Source organism: Branchiostoma lanceolatum, chromosome 3, assembly GCF_035083965.1.
Source record: "Branchiostoma lanceolatum isolate klBraLanc5 chromosome 3, klBraLanc5.hap2, whole genome shotgun sequence".
In the NCBI taxonomy this organism is placed as follows: Eukaryota; Metazoa; Chordata; class Leptocardii; order Amphioxiformes; family Branchiostomatidae; genus Branchiostoma; species Branchiostoma lanceolatum.
The window spans coordinates 20152020-20165570 of NC_089724.1; the positions used below are offsets into that span (position 1 = coordinate 20152020).

Here is a 13551-nt window from a genome sequence, read left to right on the forward strand (position 1 = left end):
TATTGAGTATTTGGTATGTTTGGATCATAATGTTTACTGGATGTAATAGTTGTTTTATGCTGTTGTGCATGGAAGATTATTAAGTACTGTCTATCAATGATTCCACTGAGGCTCTAATATTGTTTATGGTATCAGTCATAGCTCAGTCTCTTAGTAGGAGCACAGTCAATACATTTCTTTCTCAGAATGCCTAAGGTTTGTTTCCTCATTGAAATATGTATCCATGATGATCCTTCCATGTTTGAGAAATTCTGTTTCAATATCACAGTTATGGTAGTATCTACTGTAGTCTATGTCCTACGTTGTTGGTGTGGTAGAGACAAGTATGCATATTCTCACTGATAAGCTTTTGAGGACTTAAAAGAATTTTAAATCCAGATTTAGAAATGTTTCTATTTTGTAGTATGTGCTGTAACCCATAGAAGCTTTGTGGTTATATGGATGCTTTTGCATTGGCACTGTTATGATTATCATGACTTATTGTCTGAAGTAAAGCTAGACATTGCAAAGGAAACCTTTTATTTCAAACATCTAAGCCAGTAATTATCAAGCAATGCTCCAGACTGAGAGTTATCTTATATTTGTTAGGTCAGTGACCAGTTTTGTTTTGTACGATAATGTGTTTCTATTTTTGTACGTCTTGGTTCATATGGAAGGGAGTAATAAAATGTTCAAGTGTGAAGAATGTACAATATCGTTTCAGAGTCTTGGATTATTTTACAAAACAAGTAAAATTCTTTGTCGTTTTAACATCTGAAGACAACATTATCATTCTACGGCAAAACGGTAATCTTTTTCTCTAGAGTTTGTTTTGGGAAGAGGAAGTCTTTCATGATGGTGTCTAACTCCTCCAGGGCTATATACACATGTGTCTTGGTGGTATCATCCTTCTCTACTCGTGCCGTGTGCTTTAGCAGCCGGTACAAGTCTCGTAATACGTTGTCCAGCACCTGCAAGTACAATCAATATAGCTGAACTTCAGACATTCAAAATGGTACCAGAAAGTCTAGGTGGCTATGACTGATGTGAACTGGAAAGCCAAAAGGGACAAGCAGACAGTTTAGTACTTACTCTTCTGCCTACTAAGGTCCATTTTAACCACAGTAACAATTTTATTTGGGTGCATAAATGGGCAAGGAGAAGGTGAAAATATAAGCACACATACATTATGGGATCTGCACTGTCTGGTCTCTTACCTTGGTGGCATCGCTGCCAAGACCTCTGAGCAGCTGAGTCACAACTGTCAATGCTGCACTCCTCACTGTGGCCTCGGGGTCGCTGCCCAACACACCACTCAAGCACGCAAAGATCTATGCAGAGAAAAAGATGTAGATAATGTATCAATTTGAGATATGCATGTACATAAATACTCTCCAGTTCTGCACTCTCCAGTTTACTATGCCTACATGTACATGTAGCTGATAGCAGCTGGATGAAATGGAAAGTCCTTTCCTTAATGACTGCTTTTCAAAGGCCAAGAGACTAGTTCTGTAAATACATGTAAATACCTCATGAATAATGGGTCCAAGAGAAAACCTCAGGAGATGGCAGACTTCACCCAAGTTGGCTAGGCTACTTGCACGAACGTGTGTGTCAGGGTCCCGTGCACCACACAGCAGGGCAGTCAGCAGGGGCAGGGAGTAGTGGGGAAGAAAACTACCTGAAGTCGGTAAGAGAAAAAGTGTGTCAGTACTCATTCACAACATTGTACTATCTTGCAGGGTAAATTGTACTCAAAGCCATAAAATTCTATGCAAAGAATGCAGTCACTTCTTTAAGATGTTCCGTATCTTCCTGATCAAGAATAATTTTAAGCTTGCAATATGCACAGAAAATTGGTACCTAGTGAACGAGTGACTTTGGTTAGGATTTCCCCTAGCTTCATTCTGTCTTCAGCAGGTCTCTGTTTCTTTCCCTCTTGCCTGAAGTTAGCAAACTGTTCACAGATCTCAGGGATCACAACTTCAGGAAACAGAGAACCTATACAATGGGATAGATACATTCAAGTTTTAGATCAATTATTCCATCTGCTTTCATCAAATTTCAAATGACAAAAGAGGGTGGACAGAAGAGGAATGTGTTCTTACCTAAAGCTGCCAAGCCACGTATGGAGGAAAGGTAAATGTAGGAGTCCTCATGGTTCAAATTCTCTTCAAACAGTTTGAGAAGTCTTTCCTTTTCAGCCATGGCCTTGGAGTCCTTGTTTTCTACCAGAGAGGACAGAGCTATGAGTCCGTGTCCCCTCATAGGAACTAGAGGGTGTTTGACAAGGGCTAAAGCCTCATCATAGTTAGTGTTTTCTGGCACTGTGACTACCTTTGCCTTGTTTTCTTTAGTTTGTCTGGTACTTTTCACATCAATATTTTCATTTGACATGGTAGTTTGGTTTCCTGTTGTATCTTTAACATCCATTGAAGCCTTGCTTGCTGTATGTTCACTGTTTGTTTCTGGTGGTCTTTCTTTCTTTCTTTCTGCTGCCTGAGCAGCCTTTTGAGCAAGGTTCTTGACAGAAGAGTCCAACATGTCCATGACCAGAGCACAGTGAGTCCTAATGGCAATGAGAAGGTCCTCTGCCATCTCCTGCACTACTGGGTTAGCATGTCTGCTTCTCAACTGTTCCAACCATGGCAACAGCATCTCAAAGTGTTCTTTATCTTCTTCCTTTACCTGTGGAATGAAAAAAACTATCATTTTAACTTACATGTACATATGTGCAGCAGGTTATGCAATCTTATGTACATATGTACAAAAAACAAAAACAATAGTTCTGATTAATAAAAATTCATTATGAGCAATGTCAATATTTTTCATTTTTGTTGAATCAGTGTAATTATGAAACTTATCGAAGATGTATAGTCAAGGCATCTATCATCAACTATGACATCTTTGTCACAAAAGGACTTCCTTGCAAACATCTGTTTTTCTTTTCTTAAAAAAAAGACAACATATGAAGCAAACTGTTCCTGTAATTTTGGAATAAAAAACAAACTCACCTCCATGGCCCCTCCCATGACAGCAGCTGTCAGACCCATGGCCAGACACAGTGTTTCATCAGTGTCCAGACCTGTCTGCCTTGGGCAGGCACCTTCAAGCTGCAGTTCACATCCCCTCTGCAAGGTGGCAGCAACAAACTGCACAACATGTTCTGTGCTTCTCAGCACTGAGGGTCCTGAGCGACACAAGTACAGGGACATTTCTTTTGTAAATGGAAATCTCAAACGGCGTTATGTCTAAAAAAATGTTGACCTGATGAACACAACTTTTGGAATGTCTAATGCAATGAGTGTACCAAGTTTGTGTTTGATATCATAGCCTGGGTGCCACCTGATTACTCCCAAGGCTCCTACACTTGCTACCCTGATCAGGCTATTGATATCTCCCTAGCAAGGAATAAATGGTGTACAGAAATGTAGAAGTGAGGTCTTCCTTACTGGTTGATTTGAAAAAAAAATGCATGGTCTGGACTTAATGGTCATCACTCACCTAGCCTTTCACACATGGCACCTAACAGTTGCAGAATGGCCATGCCCCTGGCAGCTTGTGCCTGCATGGCTGCCTCTCTCTCCTCTATCTCCAACAGGGCACCACCTTCATCACCACCCGTCCTGGGTGCTATCTCATGATTGGAGGACATGATTGCTGTCAGCTCCTGAAACAATAGTGACAAAGAACATCTTCATGTTATACATTACAGGCAATACAAGGGGAAATCCCTTTTTGACTAAATTTTAGACTGGCTTTTATAGAAGGTATTCTAATCTCTTAATTGCTAGCTACTTCGGAACCTTACTTTCATGTAATCTAATTGAACCAGTAAGTTTTCCCATGGCACCTAGAATGAGTAGAAAAGAGTCTGTGACTTGAGAAACCATTTTCAGCATGAGAAATATTCCTTGCAACAGCCCTGCTGAAATTACCCATACCCATATAGTACTATTTCCTGGTTACAAAATCAATATATAATAAAATATTGACCCTGACCTTGAGAACACTGATAAAGAAGTTTCCAGGTATCTCATCAGCTTCTAACTTCTCCAGAAGGTCACACATGCAGGATGCAGCCATGTTATCCTCTGTCTCAGGATCCGTCAAAGAGGGAAGCTGGACATTACTAATATGAGAAACAAAAATAAACTTTTCCATAACCTAAAAGTTCAATTGTGAATGCTTTAACTTTCATCTATCATTCTGATTTTTGTTTCAAGAGAAAGTCAACGGAAATGCTGTAGAAATCGATGGCGCAACAAACCTTGTTGGTTTCAGAACAACAGCACCTCCTGCTGGCCCTGGAGCAAACTGCAGACTGCTCCTCATGGCAGGAAGATCAGATGTTTGACCAGGAATGGAGATGTGCCACAGATGTCTGCATCCACTCTCTGTGTCCGCTGCCTTCAGGAAGGTAACTAGTAGGTCTTCAACTCTCGATCTAGAAGCACAAAAATCAGTCAAAAAGTCAGTAAACCAGGCATAAACTTAAAATATTCAACAGAATGACAATGTTTGCACACATTGCAATGCAAGGTAGACCAGACAATAGTGTTCTGGGTTACATTATGGAAATATTCCTGAGGCTGTCAGAGCAGAACATTTTTGATCTGGTCAAGAATCATAAACACATACATGTACCTTCAAAAGTCAAGCAATATCCAACAAAGCATACAGCAGTTTATCTATTAAGTAGAAGATGTAGTTGTCCTACAGTAGTCCTAGTCATTCTACCTGAGATGGGACACCCCTCTCCTGGTGAAACACAGCAGCTGGAACAGTGGGTGGATGACAGGACTTAAGCTCACCACCAGACGTGACCCAGGCTCACTTCCCAACACAAACACCTTGTGTACATTCACTATGCACCTGGTCAGGGATGACTCCTCAACTATCACTGGGTCATCTCTGTCCTGGTCTGAAATCATAGGGGGCATCATTAGAATATTGGACTCTAATTTACAGCTTCAATTTGTATTGTTAAATTTGAAATCATGTGAAAATATGAACCACAGGTCTTTAGCCTTGTCCCTGGTATGTATTCAATCATATAGAGGCTTTTCATTGACGTCATAGTAACTATAATTTGAATCCACGGAGACCATGTTGGTGGGTAATTGGATCAAGCTGCAGCATATTGGTATGGTTTAGTGTCGTACACTGTAATCTAATATGGAGCAAGTGACGTCAAATCAAAAGAGTGTATACCAACTTTGCTTTGGCTACTGTGTGATCTGAAAGTTAATGAGTGATATGCGTTAAGCATGCCTTTGACAACTATTACAATGTTTCCAGTCCACTTTGATGAAAACAAGTGACTGACCTGAAACCCTTATGGTGACAAGGAGTGGCTGCAGCAGGGGGTCCAGCAAGTACTTCTCAGCTAGCAAAGGATGCTGAGATACAACGGCTGCCATGGCAACAGAGGCAACCCTGAGGAAAGCAGGTGCCATCAGCTTATCCTTTGAGTTTAGTAGATCAAGGATCTGTGGGATTATAAAGATGATAACTTCAATGTGTGTAATATAACACACTGCATTTAGCCCCTTTAGGCAGGAATATACAATAAGACAATTCACTCTGCATTTTCCTCATTATATACAGATGATGCTAAACGTGCTAACAATCAATTTCAACAATCTGGAACAAGCATCAGAAGGGTAACATGCAGGTTGTACCTGTGGGCAGATGAACCTGTAGTAGTCCTCCTTAGATGTGCAGTGTTGTGGACAGGTAGCAATAAGCCTGGACACCGCTTCACACTTCTTCCACTCTACTGACTCCTGGGACATTCCTGTGGCAGGCAAGCCTCCTACAGATACATAATATGTGGATTACCTGCTTGCATACCTGCTTGCATACCTTAGTTTGCACATGTGGTACATTTTTCTGTCAATTAATACATGATTAACAGCTGTCTTGAAAAAATGTTTGTGTACTATCTCAGTTTACATGTGATGGAAACATTTCAAATAAGGGTCTACGCTAGAAAATTTTTCTAACCTGCAAGAAATCCCTTTAACACAGCCTCCACCCCACCTGGTCTCATCAGTCTGCCCGACAGTAACTGTCCACAGACCTTCCTCAACCAGGAGAGTGGCATCTGTCCCTTCACTCCTCTCACACCACCTGATCCTCCTTGGAGTACTAAAAGTTCCCTCACCACAAGAGGCTGATATACCTTCTCTAGTAACCTATGAAGCTGTGATCTGCATTGCTCATACATTTTCGGGCTCATTTCTGTGGAAGAAGGTATCTCTACCTGCCCCTCAGATTCCCTGGTCATTTCTCCATCAGTCACATGTTTTCCTTCTCTATTACAATTTGTGGCTGCATTTGAGTTTTGCTGATCATTTTCAGTGCTCAATAAGGAAGTGCCTGTTGTAATGTTGCTATGTTTTGTTGTAGCACACAGCTTAGGCCTAGGGCCATAGCAAATTTGGATGAGGCCTGACAACATATCTCCAAGATGCTTTGACAAAATCTGACTTCCAAGAGAAGGCTGTTGCACACAATCTAATAAAATATCAAGCACCATGTAAAGCTTGGTGGTTTTCTCTGATAGCGTGTCCTTGTCTCCTTGTGAAGTCTTCAGCAGCTTTCCAAAGCCAGACCTCCTCTCCAAGGGTATGCCTACTCCTGGGAGTAGATTAGGACAGACCCCGAGACAAACAACAAACTGTAGAGCTGTGGCAAGTGTTTTCTGCTGAGCAATACTCAGAGTATCGGGAGATAGGGGAGGAGCTACATCGTCTTGTCTGACTCTTGATTGGCTCCTACCCCCAGGCCTTGGTGCTGATTGGCCATCCTCATCATTTTTGCCCTGTGATTGGCTGAACTCTTTCATGGCCTCAACCATGGCAATCTTGAGACACTTGATCAGCCTCAAACTCTTGAGTGCAAATTTGAACCTGATTTCATCCGATTGAAATGATAGTTCAAGATCTTGTACAAGTCTGAGAAGAGATTCATATCTGGCATCGTTCTTCAAAGTAGTGTGAAGCTGCTCGATGTTGGATGACAAAGTAGAATCAAACCTGGTAGCTTGGTCCTGGGCTTCACTCAAACCTATGTAATATATATATAAATCATCATTATGATATATATGCTTGAAATGGGAATGTGAGCTATGATATTGATATTGCCAATTTCATACTAGTAATAGGACAAAGTCATTACTGTTGGACCAAATTTATACTGTTGGACCAACTTTACATGACATACCTGACATACATGTACATGTACTAGTAATTTTCTGTAGTGCTCAACATGATCTGTCAGACCAAGGAGGTTAAAATATCCTATTCTAACCTCCTTGATCAGACTGTACATGTGATGATGGCAGATGAGCCATTATTCCCTCTTTAGTCCTATGCCAAATAATATGCATATGAGGGCTTACATGTGGTGTTTCATTATTACCTGCTATTTGCATCAACTAATAAAACTTCAACATCGCCCCCCCCTCCCATATCACCAGGAACAAATAATGACGATAGTTACTTTTGAGCGTAAAACAATGTAAGAAACGACACTGCCGCGTGGCCTTTATTTGTGTGTGTACACATACAATGCGTACCTGTTGGTCCTTGGTCCGGAGAAACAAGTATTTTGATACTTTCCATCACACAACCAACGGACGGAGATTTTTCCGTGTGCGTCGCCATTTTGTTCGGCCTTACAGTCGTAAAAAAAGTCTCGTCCTACGTAGCCACAGATTCGAATAAGAAATACAGCAGTAAAACTAAATAAATCATATAAAACTATTTAAGAACTTTTTTTACCATACTAGTTGTATTTTCTCACTGAATATCTTATCTATTTCTATCTATATGTATGATTAGAGATTATTACTCACAACGGGGGCCAATAAAGTGCTATGTTCTGTATTAATGTCATATGACCGTACGTCACATTCAAGATGGTGGGGGTAGCCATACCGCTGGTTGTGGTGACACTTTTTTGGCTGATCATCGGCGCTGGAGTGCCGTGGGCCATCCCAAAAGGACCAAACAGAGGGTAGGGAAACTTAGGAATGTAATGAGTTTGTCATTTTAGCGAGAATTACGGCCAAAATAGATAATATTGGTACACAAATTTTGCCCAATCAGGCTGACCCCTATATGTCCACGCCCTCGCCCTCCCATCAGTTCACTACCATGATAACTGTTTTGTGTTCTGTTATTTCAGAGTCATCCAGACAATGATCGTGACAACTTCAGTGTGCTGTTATATGTTGTAAGTATGGCACACAATGCTTTGTCTTTGCTGATATCTTAATTTGCATTTGAATGTTGTTTGTCATAACGTACTCAACTAAGCCCTACAGCCAAGCACAGATTAAAAACCTAGCCAATAATAAAACCTCATCGCAACCAACATGCACATCTTTGATCAAATCATTACTTTAAGCAGAGAATATGGGATACTTCTTTATGCTGCAATCATTGGCATAGGGTGTGAAAACCATAGTGGTATGAAAAGAGAATTAGTACTGAGTAGTGTAGTCCACAACAGGCGCTGCCTTCCGAAACTGAAGGTGGTATCCAGGTATAAGGTGTGTGATGATGATGGCTCATTCCCCGGGGATTATAGTGGGAAGGGGTTTAACAGGCCCTCAGGTGACGGAATGTAACCTGTAGAATAATGTACTACAGTGAGTGTATGTTGCAAAATTGTTGCCTTGAATGTTGATTTCATTGTTGAAATGACCTCAAAGAATGATTCGAACATAATATCTGTATGTTGATTTTGCTTACAGTTGGTTGGTGGCAACTCTAGCCCAACTGAATCCCCTGATTGGACCGCAACTGAAGAATACAGTCATCCAGTACATCAAGTGGACAGAGACAGAAGGATAGGTAAACCTTATCTTCTCCTCCTCCAGATCAAGAGTTAAACCCTGTCCTTGTTAAAACGCATATACTGTAACTGATCAACACAAATGTTGATGTATACATCTAGACATTACAGAAAATGTTTGATAACATTCTTGAAAGTTAAACCTTGATATGGTGTTTACATACTGAGCCATGCAGCTGAAGTTAATTTGGTTATATTCATTAACTTTGTCAGTCAAAAGAACAACCTAACTTGGACCTTTGTGTATTTTTATAATCTCCCTTATGCTTGATCTTGCAGTTATGGCCATCGGTGGAGGATATGTGCAATGGAACACAACATACTTCAAGAGGGGAAAGTCTAGGAGTATAGAATTCTTGAAACATTGATATAATCTCATAGTAAACAAAAGAAAACTGCTTGAGTTGAGAATCTACTTAATTCGAGTGTGAAGAAAAATGACAATTGAATCTAAGAAATCAAGACTCTAGAATTATTGGAAAATTGTACATATTTACAGAAAAATAGTGATGACTCATTTGAAGTATCCATGTTGCTCTTCCCATGATATCCAGGCATTATACATGTAGTACTATGATTATAAAGGTAAAGATGGATTATGACTTTGAGGTTCTGTGACACTAGGGTATGTGTTATTTGTATATTTAAGTTGTATTCAACTGTGGGTTTGATATTTGATGACCATTTAGGTTTTCACTTTCTGTTCAAATGGTCCAGTGTACATGTACCTGATACATCCATCATACATCTGTAAATGACAACATGTATTTACTTGTGTGAGATGAACTCAACTTTGTTGAAAGTACAGAAAAAGACTGGCAGTATTGTAGTGTCCTGTGAGGTTGTTTCTCTGTGTTAGGTACTTGAAGTTGATGTAAGGTATAAACGAAAATAATGATTATGATGTTTTGTGAATCAGCAAACGTCTTTGTCTGTACATGTAGATCAAGTTGAGACAGTGGTGTAATAGACTTGTACCACAGCTATTAATGAATATATACCTTATTGTCTCGAATAAAGTACGCCCATTTCAAAATTCAGAAGGCACCACAAGTCATTGCTTAAGTCAGGGTGCATACTTTATTTGAGGTTATTGCCCGGACAAATTGGAAATTTCGAAAAGGACCTCAAACCCTTGCTTAATCAAACCAAGAACCCAGCTGCGGTGCAACAATGCATGGCTCAATACCTGCCAATTTGCGAAGTTTGTAACTTGTTGTAGGCAATCCTCAAGTTTGCAGAGACGATGCTGGCAGAGTAAACAAGAGAAGCTTTTATGAATCTAAGGAATGGCATTATGTAGAAGTCCTTGATATAAGAAAAATGACCTGGAGATACATGTAATAGGAGGAACACCATAAATTTGAATATATCTTGTTCAAAATTTGTTGTATCAGTGGAGAAGGGGTGCATACTTTATTTGGGTTTTTTCACTTTACGTTTCAGTTCTGCAAATTTGTCTGGAACTAACCCCAAATCAGGGGTGCATACTTTAATTGGGGTGCGTACTTTAATCGCACAAATGTTACTACTTCTGCTACAGAAAAATGGACCATGTTCTACATCATAGGTGTGCATAACATGTATTTGTAAATAAAACTGATCCACCTGATTGCTTTCTCTTGTTTATGTCCCTGTATTATGATAAAATTGATGATTCATCACCACCATAATTCATAACCTTACAATATTTTCCAAACTTTTATATCAAATTATACGGTCATGTACCTTCTGTATTTAAAAAAAAAAATTCTTACTGTCAGTGTCAGACTTAATTTCTTGTTCTAAAACCTCCCCATGCAACATTAGCACCCCTCATTTCCCAGTGCATGATTCTTCCTGGTCTATCACTGACCTCCAGTAACCTTTGAAGTCCTCTGCAGCCTATAAACTGAGACCCCAGGTGGCCATCACCAGCTCCAAATTACGACCTCCAATGAATAACCAATTTGTCATGCATAGAGCTACCTTTGCCAAAGGAACATTTTGACATGTGGTGATAAAAAGGTTATCATAAATCAATAATATATGTGTATACCTTATCAATATCATCCTTTTGATGAGTCGATTTCCATTTTTGGTATGAACTAGACATGAGTTTTTCACTTTTGTGTGACATTTATGTTTTTCCCTGATATATTTAAAACATGAATCCATTGCTTTTCTAGATCTTTTCAACCTTTATTTCTTCTCTCCATCTCATAACATACTGTTTTGCAGAATACATAAATGATTACATTGTTTACATTTCTTACAAATGTATGTATTTGAGAAGTACTAGCTTAGGTAACCAATCTTTGGAACATGTCAGTAAAAGTTCACTCATAAAATCTAATACATGTACAAATGTATATGTACTACAATAATGATCATAGAAAGCAGTAGGCAACTAGCCTACATTATCTTGTTCTTCAAACATAAACTCTTCTTAGGGTAGTGGTCATGATCTCAAATAAGAGGACCCTTAATCTAGCCTCCTTCGCAGACTTCCTAGAACGGCGGCATATGTAGGGGGGGGGCACACACAAGGGAGTTATGTTAGCCGAGGGGTGACCCCCTCGGCTACACAACTCCCTGGCTTACATAACTCCCTTGTGTGTGCCCCCCCCCCCTACATATGCCGCCGTTCTAGGAAGTCTGCGAAGGAGGCTACCTTAATCATCATTCATTCAATATTGCATGGTTTCTCTTTCTGACAACTGCCCACTTCACTCATAGTAAGCATTATAGACTTCAAAGAAGCTGCCATCTTGGTTACCACTCGTCTGTCTGTCTGTTGCCCTAGTGTTGATATACTTGACAAACCTCAGTGTGTCTGAATCTCTATACACCAGTGCCAGGGCATTGTCCTTAGGCACCACAGTTAAGAGTTCTTCATCCTCTCCTTTAGCTATGTATGACACATAACCTCCGTAGTCACTCTTCCAATCTAGGGCATTGAGGTAAAACATGGAATCCAGGCAAAAATCATTGTTGTGAGGATCTTCGTCATGCATTAAAGTGTAGTATCCATGTCTCCACCTGCGAACTTCGCCCCAACATTTTGGGGTGCCATGGCTGTCCTCTTCACCATCATCCTCTGATTGAAGAGTAAGTCCCGTAAGCCTGCCAAGTAGGAGGAACATAGCTTCAGACTGAAACATCTTTGCAACCTGCTGTACAAGCTCAGACATGCTGGTACTGTCTGCTTGCTCATAGTGCCTCTTGTTGAAGGGGCCTGTCTGGGTCCACTTCAGATCTTTGGCTTGTAGTGCAGTAGTTATCATCTGCACCTTGTCTTCCTTCAGGAAATCTTCCAACAGGATTTCCGAGTTGTCTTCAAAATCCTGCTGTATCCGAGCCAGGACTTCGTCATCAAAATAGAGTGGGTTGACCCAGTCTTCAACCATGTCAAAGTACCCATCTGTCCAGGGCTTCAGTGGGACTTTGGGCTCGGGACTCTGTGCAGGTCGGGCCAAGGGAGGCCCATGAAACCATCCTCCCATGGACAGACGGCGCTTATCTGTGGCTAGGACCTCTGCTACCTGGTGGAAGGAAGAGGCTGTCACTTCAAAGAAGACCAAGCTGTTCCTTGTTGGTAAGAGAGACTTAACCACCTTTTCTGGCTTGATCCGGCCTTCAGATGAGGAGAACAGGTCAAGTGTCCCTCCGTCTACCATGGTCCATGATGGAGGTGTGATGTAAAGAATGAAGGCGATGCGCCGCTCTTCCAGCTCATCATCATGGCAGAGCAGTGTGTCCGTGTGCTCATAGATAGAACTGGTAATGGCCACCTCATCATTCAGGGGAATTCCTGTCACCTCCACAAGCCAGTCTTTCATCTTCTCTTTCAATAATGACGCAAATGCACCTATTGAAGGACTGTCTGCTGTCTTCAGGTCATTGGTCTGCTTGAAACTGTAAAGGTCATTTGATTTTGTGTTGAAAGAGAGTTGGGAAAGATCAGTCTCCAATTTGGCGATAAACTCTTCTGAAAGGTAGTTCTTGATGATACAGTGACGGAAAGGCTTTGCTTGTAGTGTCACACAACTTGTCTCAACATCCAGACTTCTGGACCACGCGTCTTGGAGCTTCTCTGTGGTTTCTCCATCATGCAATGGCGGAGGAAGTTGGGGCTGAGTTTGATCACACTTTGCGAGCTTGACTTGGGGCCCTGAGGTACCGTCCTTTCGCCGTTTACTCATGCTTAGTAGTACAGATGACCCATGCACAGTGCCCTAAATTATGTACAACCAAACTGTTGTACATAAATGTCCAACTCTAAGCTTCTTCTTTGTAGTATTCACAGCAACCTAACCCTGAGAAAAGATTGACATATCCTGAAGACCCAATCGTTTTGAAGTCGAGACGTGGGTGCGATTGCCTCCAAAATGGTGTCTTTGGTGAAATATTCGGGAGTCACTTTGAACATCTCAGACTACGTCCACCACATGTCCTTTCGCCATGTTGGTCCTGCCAAGGGTGAAGACCATTTTTTGAGGGGGGGATATGAATACTGTTTTCGAAGTTGTTTGCAACTATCTAAGAAGTTTTATCGAATAAGTAGTTAGGTCATTTTAATAAATATCTGGTTTAAAACCATTGGTGTATATTCATAGTTCTATCAGTAGCAGAGTTAGTGCCACAATTATGACGAACGAATTTTCCGTAGATCCCCTCAATAATGGTAAAATCCTGTGGGCGTGTCTATCCTGTCACACCCCT

General features: G+C 40.8%; 3 protein-coding genes across 3 annotated transcripts; 1 reads left to right on the top strand and 2 right to left on the bottom strand.

Moving 5' to 3' along the window:
• Positions 1-502: 502 nt before the first annotated feature.
• On the bottom strand, positions 503-7690 carry LOC136430917 (transport and Golgi organization protein 6 homolog). The gene is made up of 14 exons (XM_066422011.1): positions 7565-7690; positions 5989-7053; positions 5664-5797; positions 5309-5471; positions 4720-4903; positions 4250-4426; positions 3982-4111; positions 3484-3649; positions 2994-3169; positions 2088-2667; positions 1843-1980; positions 1509-1660; positions 1197-1310; positions 503-950 (listed from the first exon to the last, which is right to left on the bottom strand). Exons 1-14 carry the CDS (start codon positions 7650-7652, stop codon positions 774-776), a joined length of 3444 nt encoding a protein of 1147 aa, XP_066278108.1. The 5' UTR covers positions 7653-7690; the 3' UTR covers positions 503-773.
• Positions 7691-7871: 181 nt separating this feature from the next.
• On the top strand, positions 7872-10459 carry LOC136430923 (V-type proton ATPase subunit e 1-like). The gene is made up of 4 exons (XM_066422018.1): positions 7872-8004; positions 8176-8223; positions 8747-8846; positions 9127-10459. Exons 1-3 carry the CDS (start codon positions 7907-7909, stop codon positions 8844-8846), a joined length of 246 nt encoding a protein of 81 aa, XP_066278115.1. The 5' UTR covers positions 7872-7906; the 3' UTR covers positions 9127-10459.
• Positions 10460-10851: 392 nt separating this feature from the next.
• On the bottom strand, positions 10852-13301 carry LOC136430922 (prolyl 3-hydroxylase OGFOD1-like). Its single transcript, XM_066422017.1, has 2 exons — positions 11501-13301; positions 10852-11310 (listed from the first exon to the last, which is right to left on the bottom strand). Exon 1 carries the CDS (start codon positions 13029-13031, stop codon positions 11556-11558), a length of 1476 nt encoding a protein of 491 aa, XP_066278114.1. The 5' UTR covers positions 13032-13301; the 3' UTR covers positions 10852-11310; positions 11501-11555.
• Between the last annotated feature and the right edge of the window lie 250 nt (positions 13302-13551).

Excerpts from the sequence above, each read along its gene's own strand:
- LOC136430917 (XM_066422011.1), bottom strand. The coding sequence starts at position 7,652 with ATGGCGACGCACACGGAAAAATCTCCGTCCGTTGGTTGTGTGATGGAA. Across the intron at positions 4,904-5,308 it reads TGTCACCATAAGGGTTTCAG|ACCAGGACAGAGATGACCCA; the intron begins GTCAGTCACTTG and ends CTATGATTTCAG. Across the intron at positions 4,112-4,249 it reads GTTGTTCTGAAACCAACAAG|TAATGTCCAGCTTCCCTCTT; the intron begins GTTTGTTGCGCC and ends TTCTCATATTAG.
- LOC136430923 (XM_066422018.1), top strand. The coding sequence starts at position 7,907 with ATGGTGGGGGTAGCCATACCGCTGGTTGTGGTGACACTTTTTTGGCTG. Across the intron at positions 8,005-8,175 it reads CCAAAAGGACCAAACAGAGG|AGTCATCCAGACAATGATCG; the intron begins GTAGGGAAACTT and ends CTGTTATTTCAG. Across the intron at positions 8,224-8,746 it reads TCAGTGTGCTGTTATATGTT|TTGGTTGGTGGCAACTCTAG; the intron begins GTAAGTATGGCA and ends TTTTGCTTACAG.
- LOC136430922 (XM_066422017.1), bottom strand. The coding sequence starts at position 13,031 with ATGAGTAAACGGCGAAAGGACGGTACCTCAGGGCCCCAAGTCAAGCTC.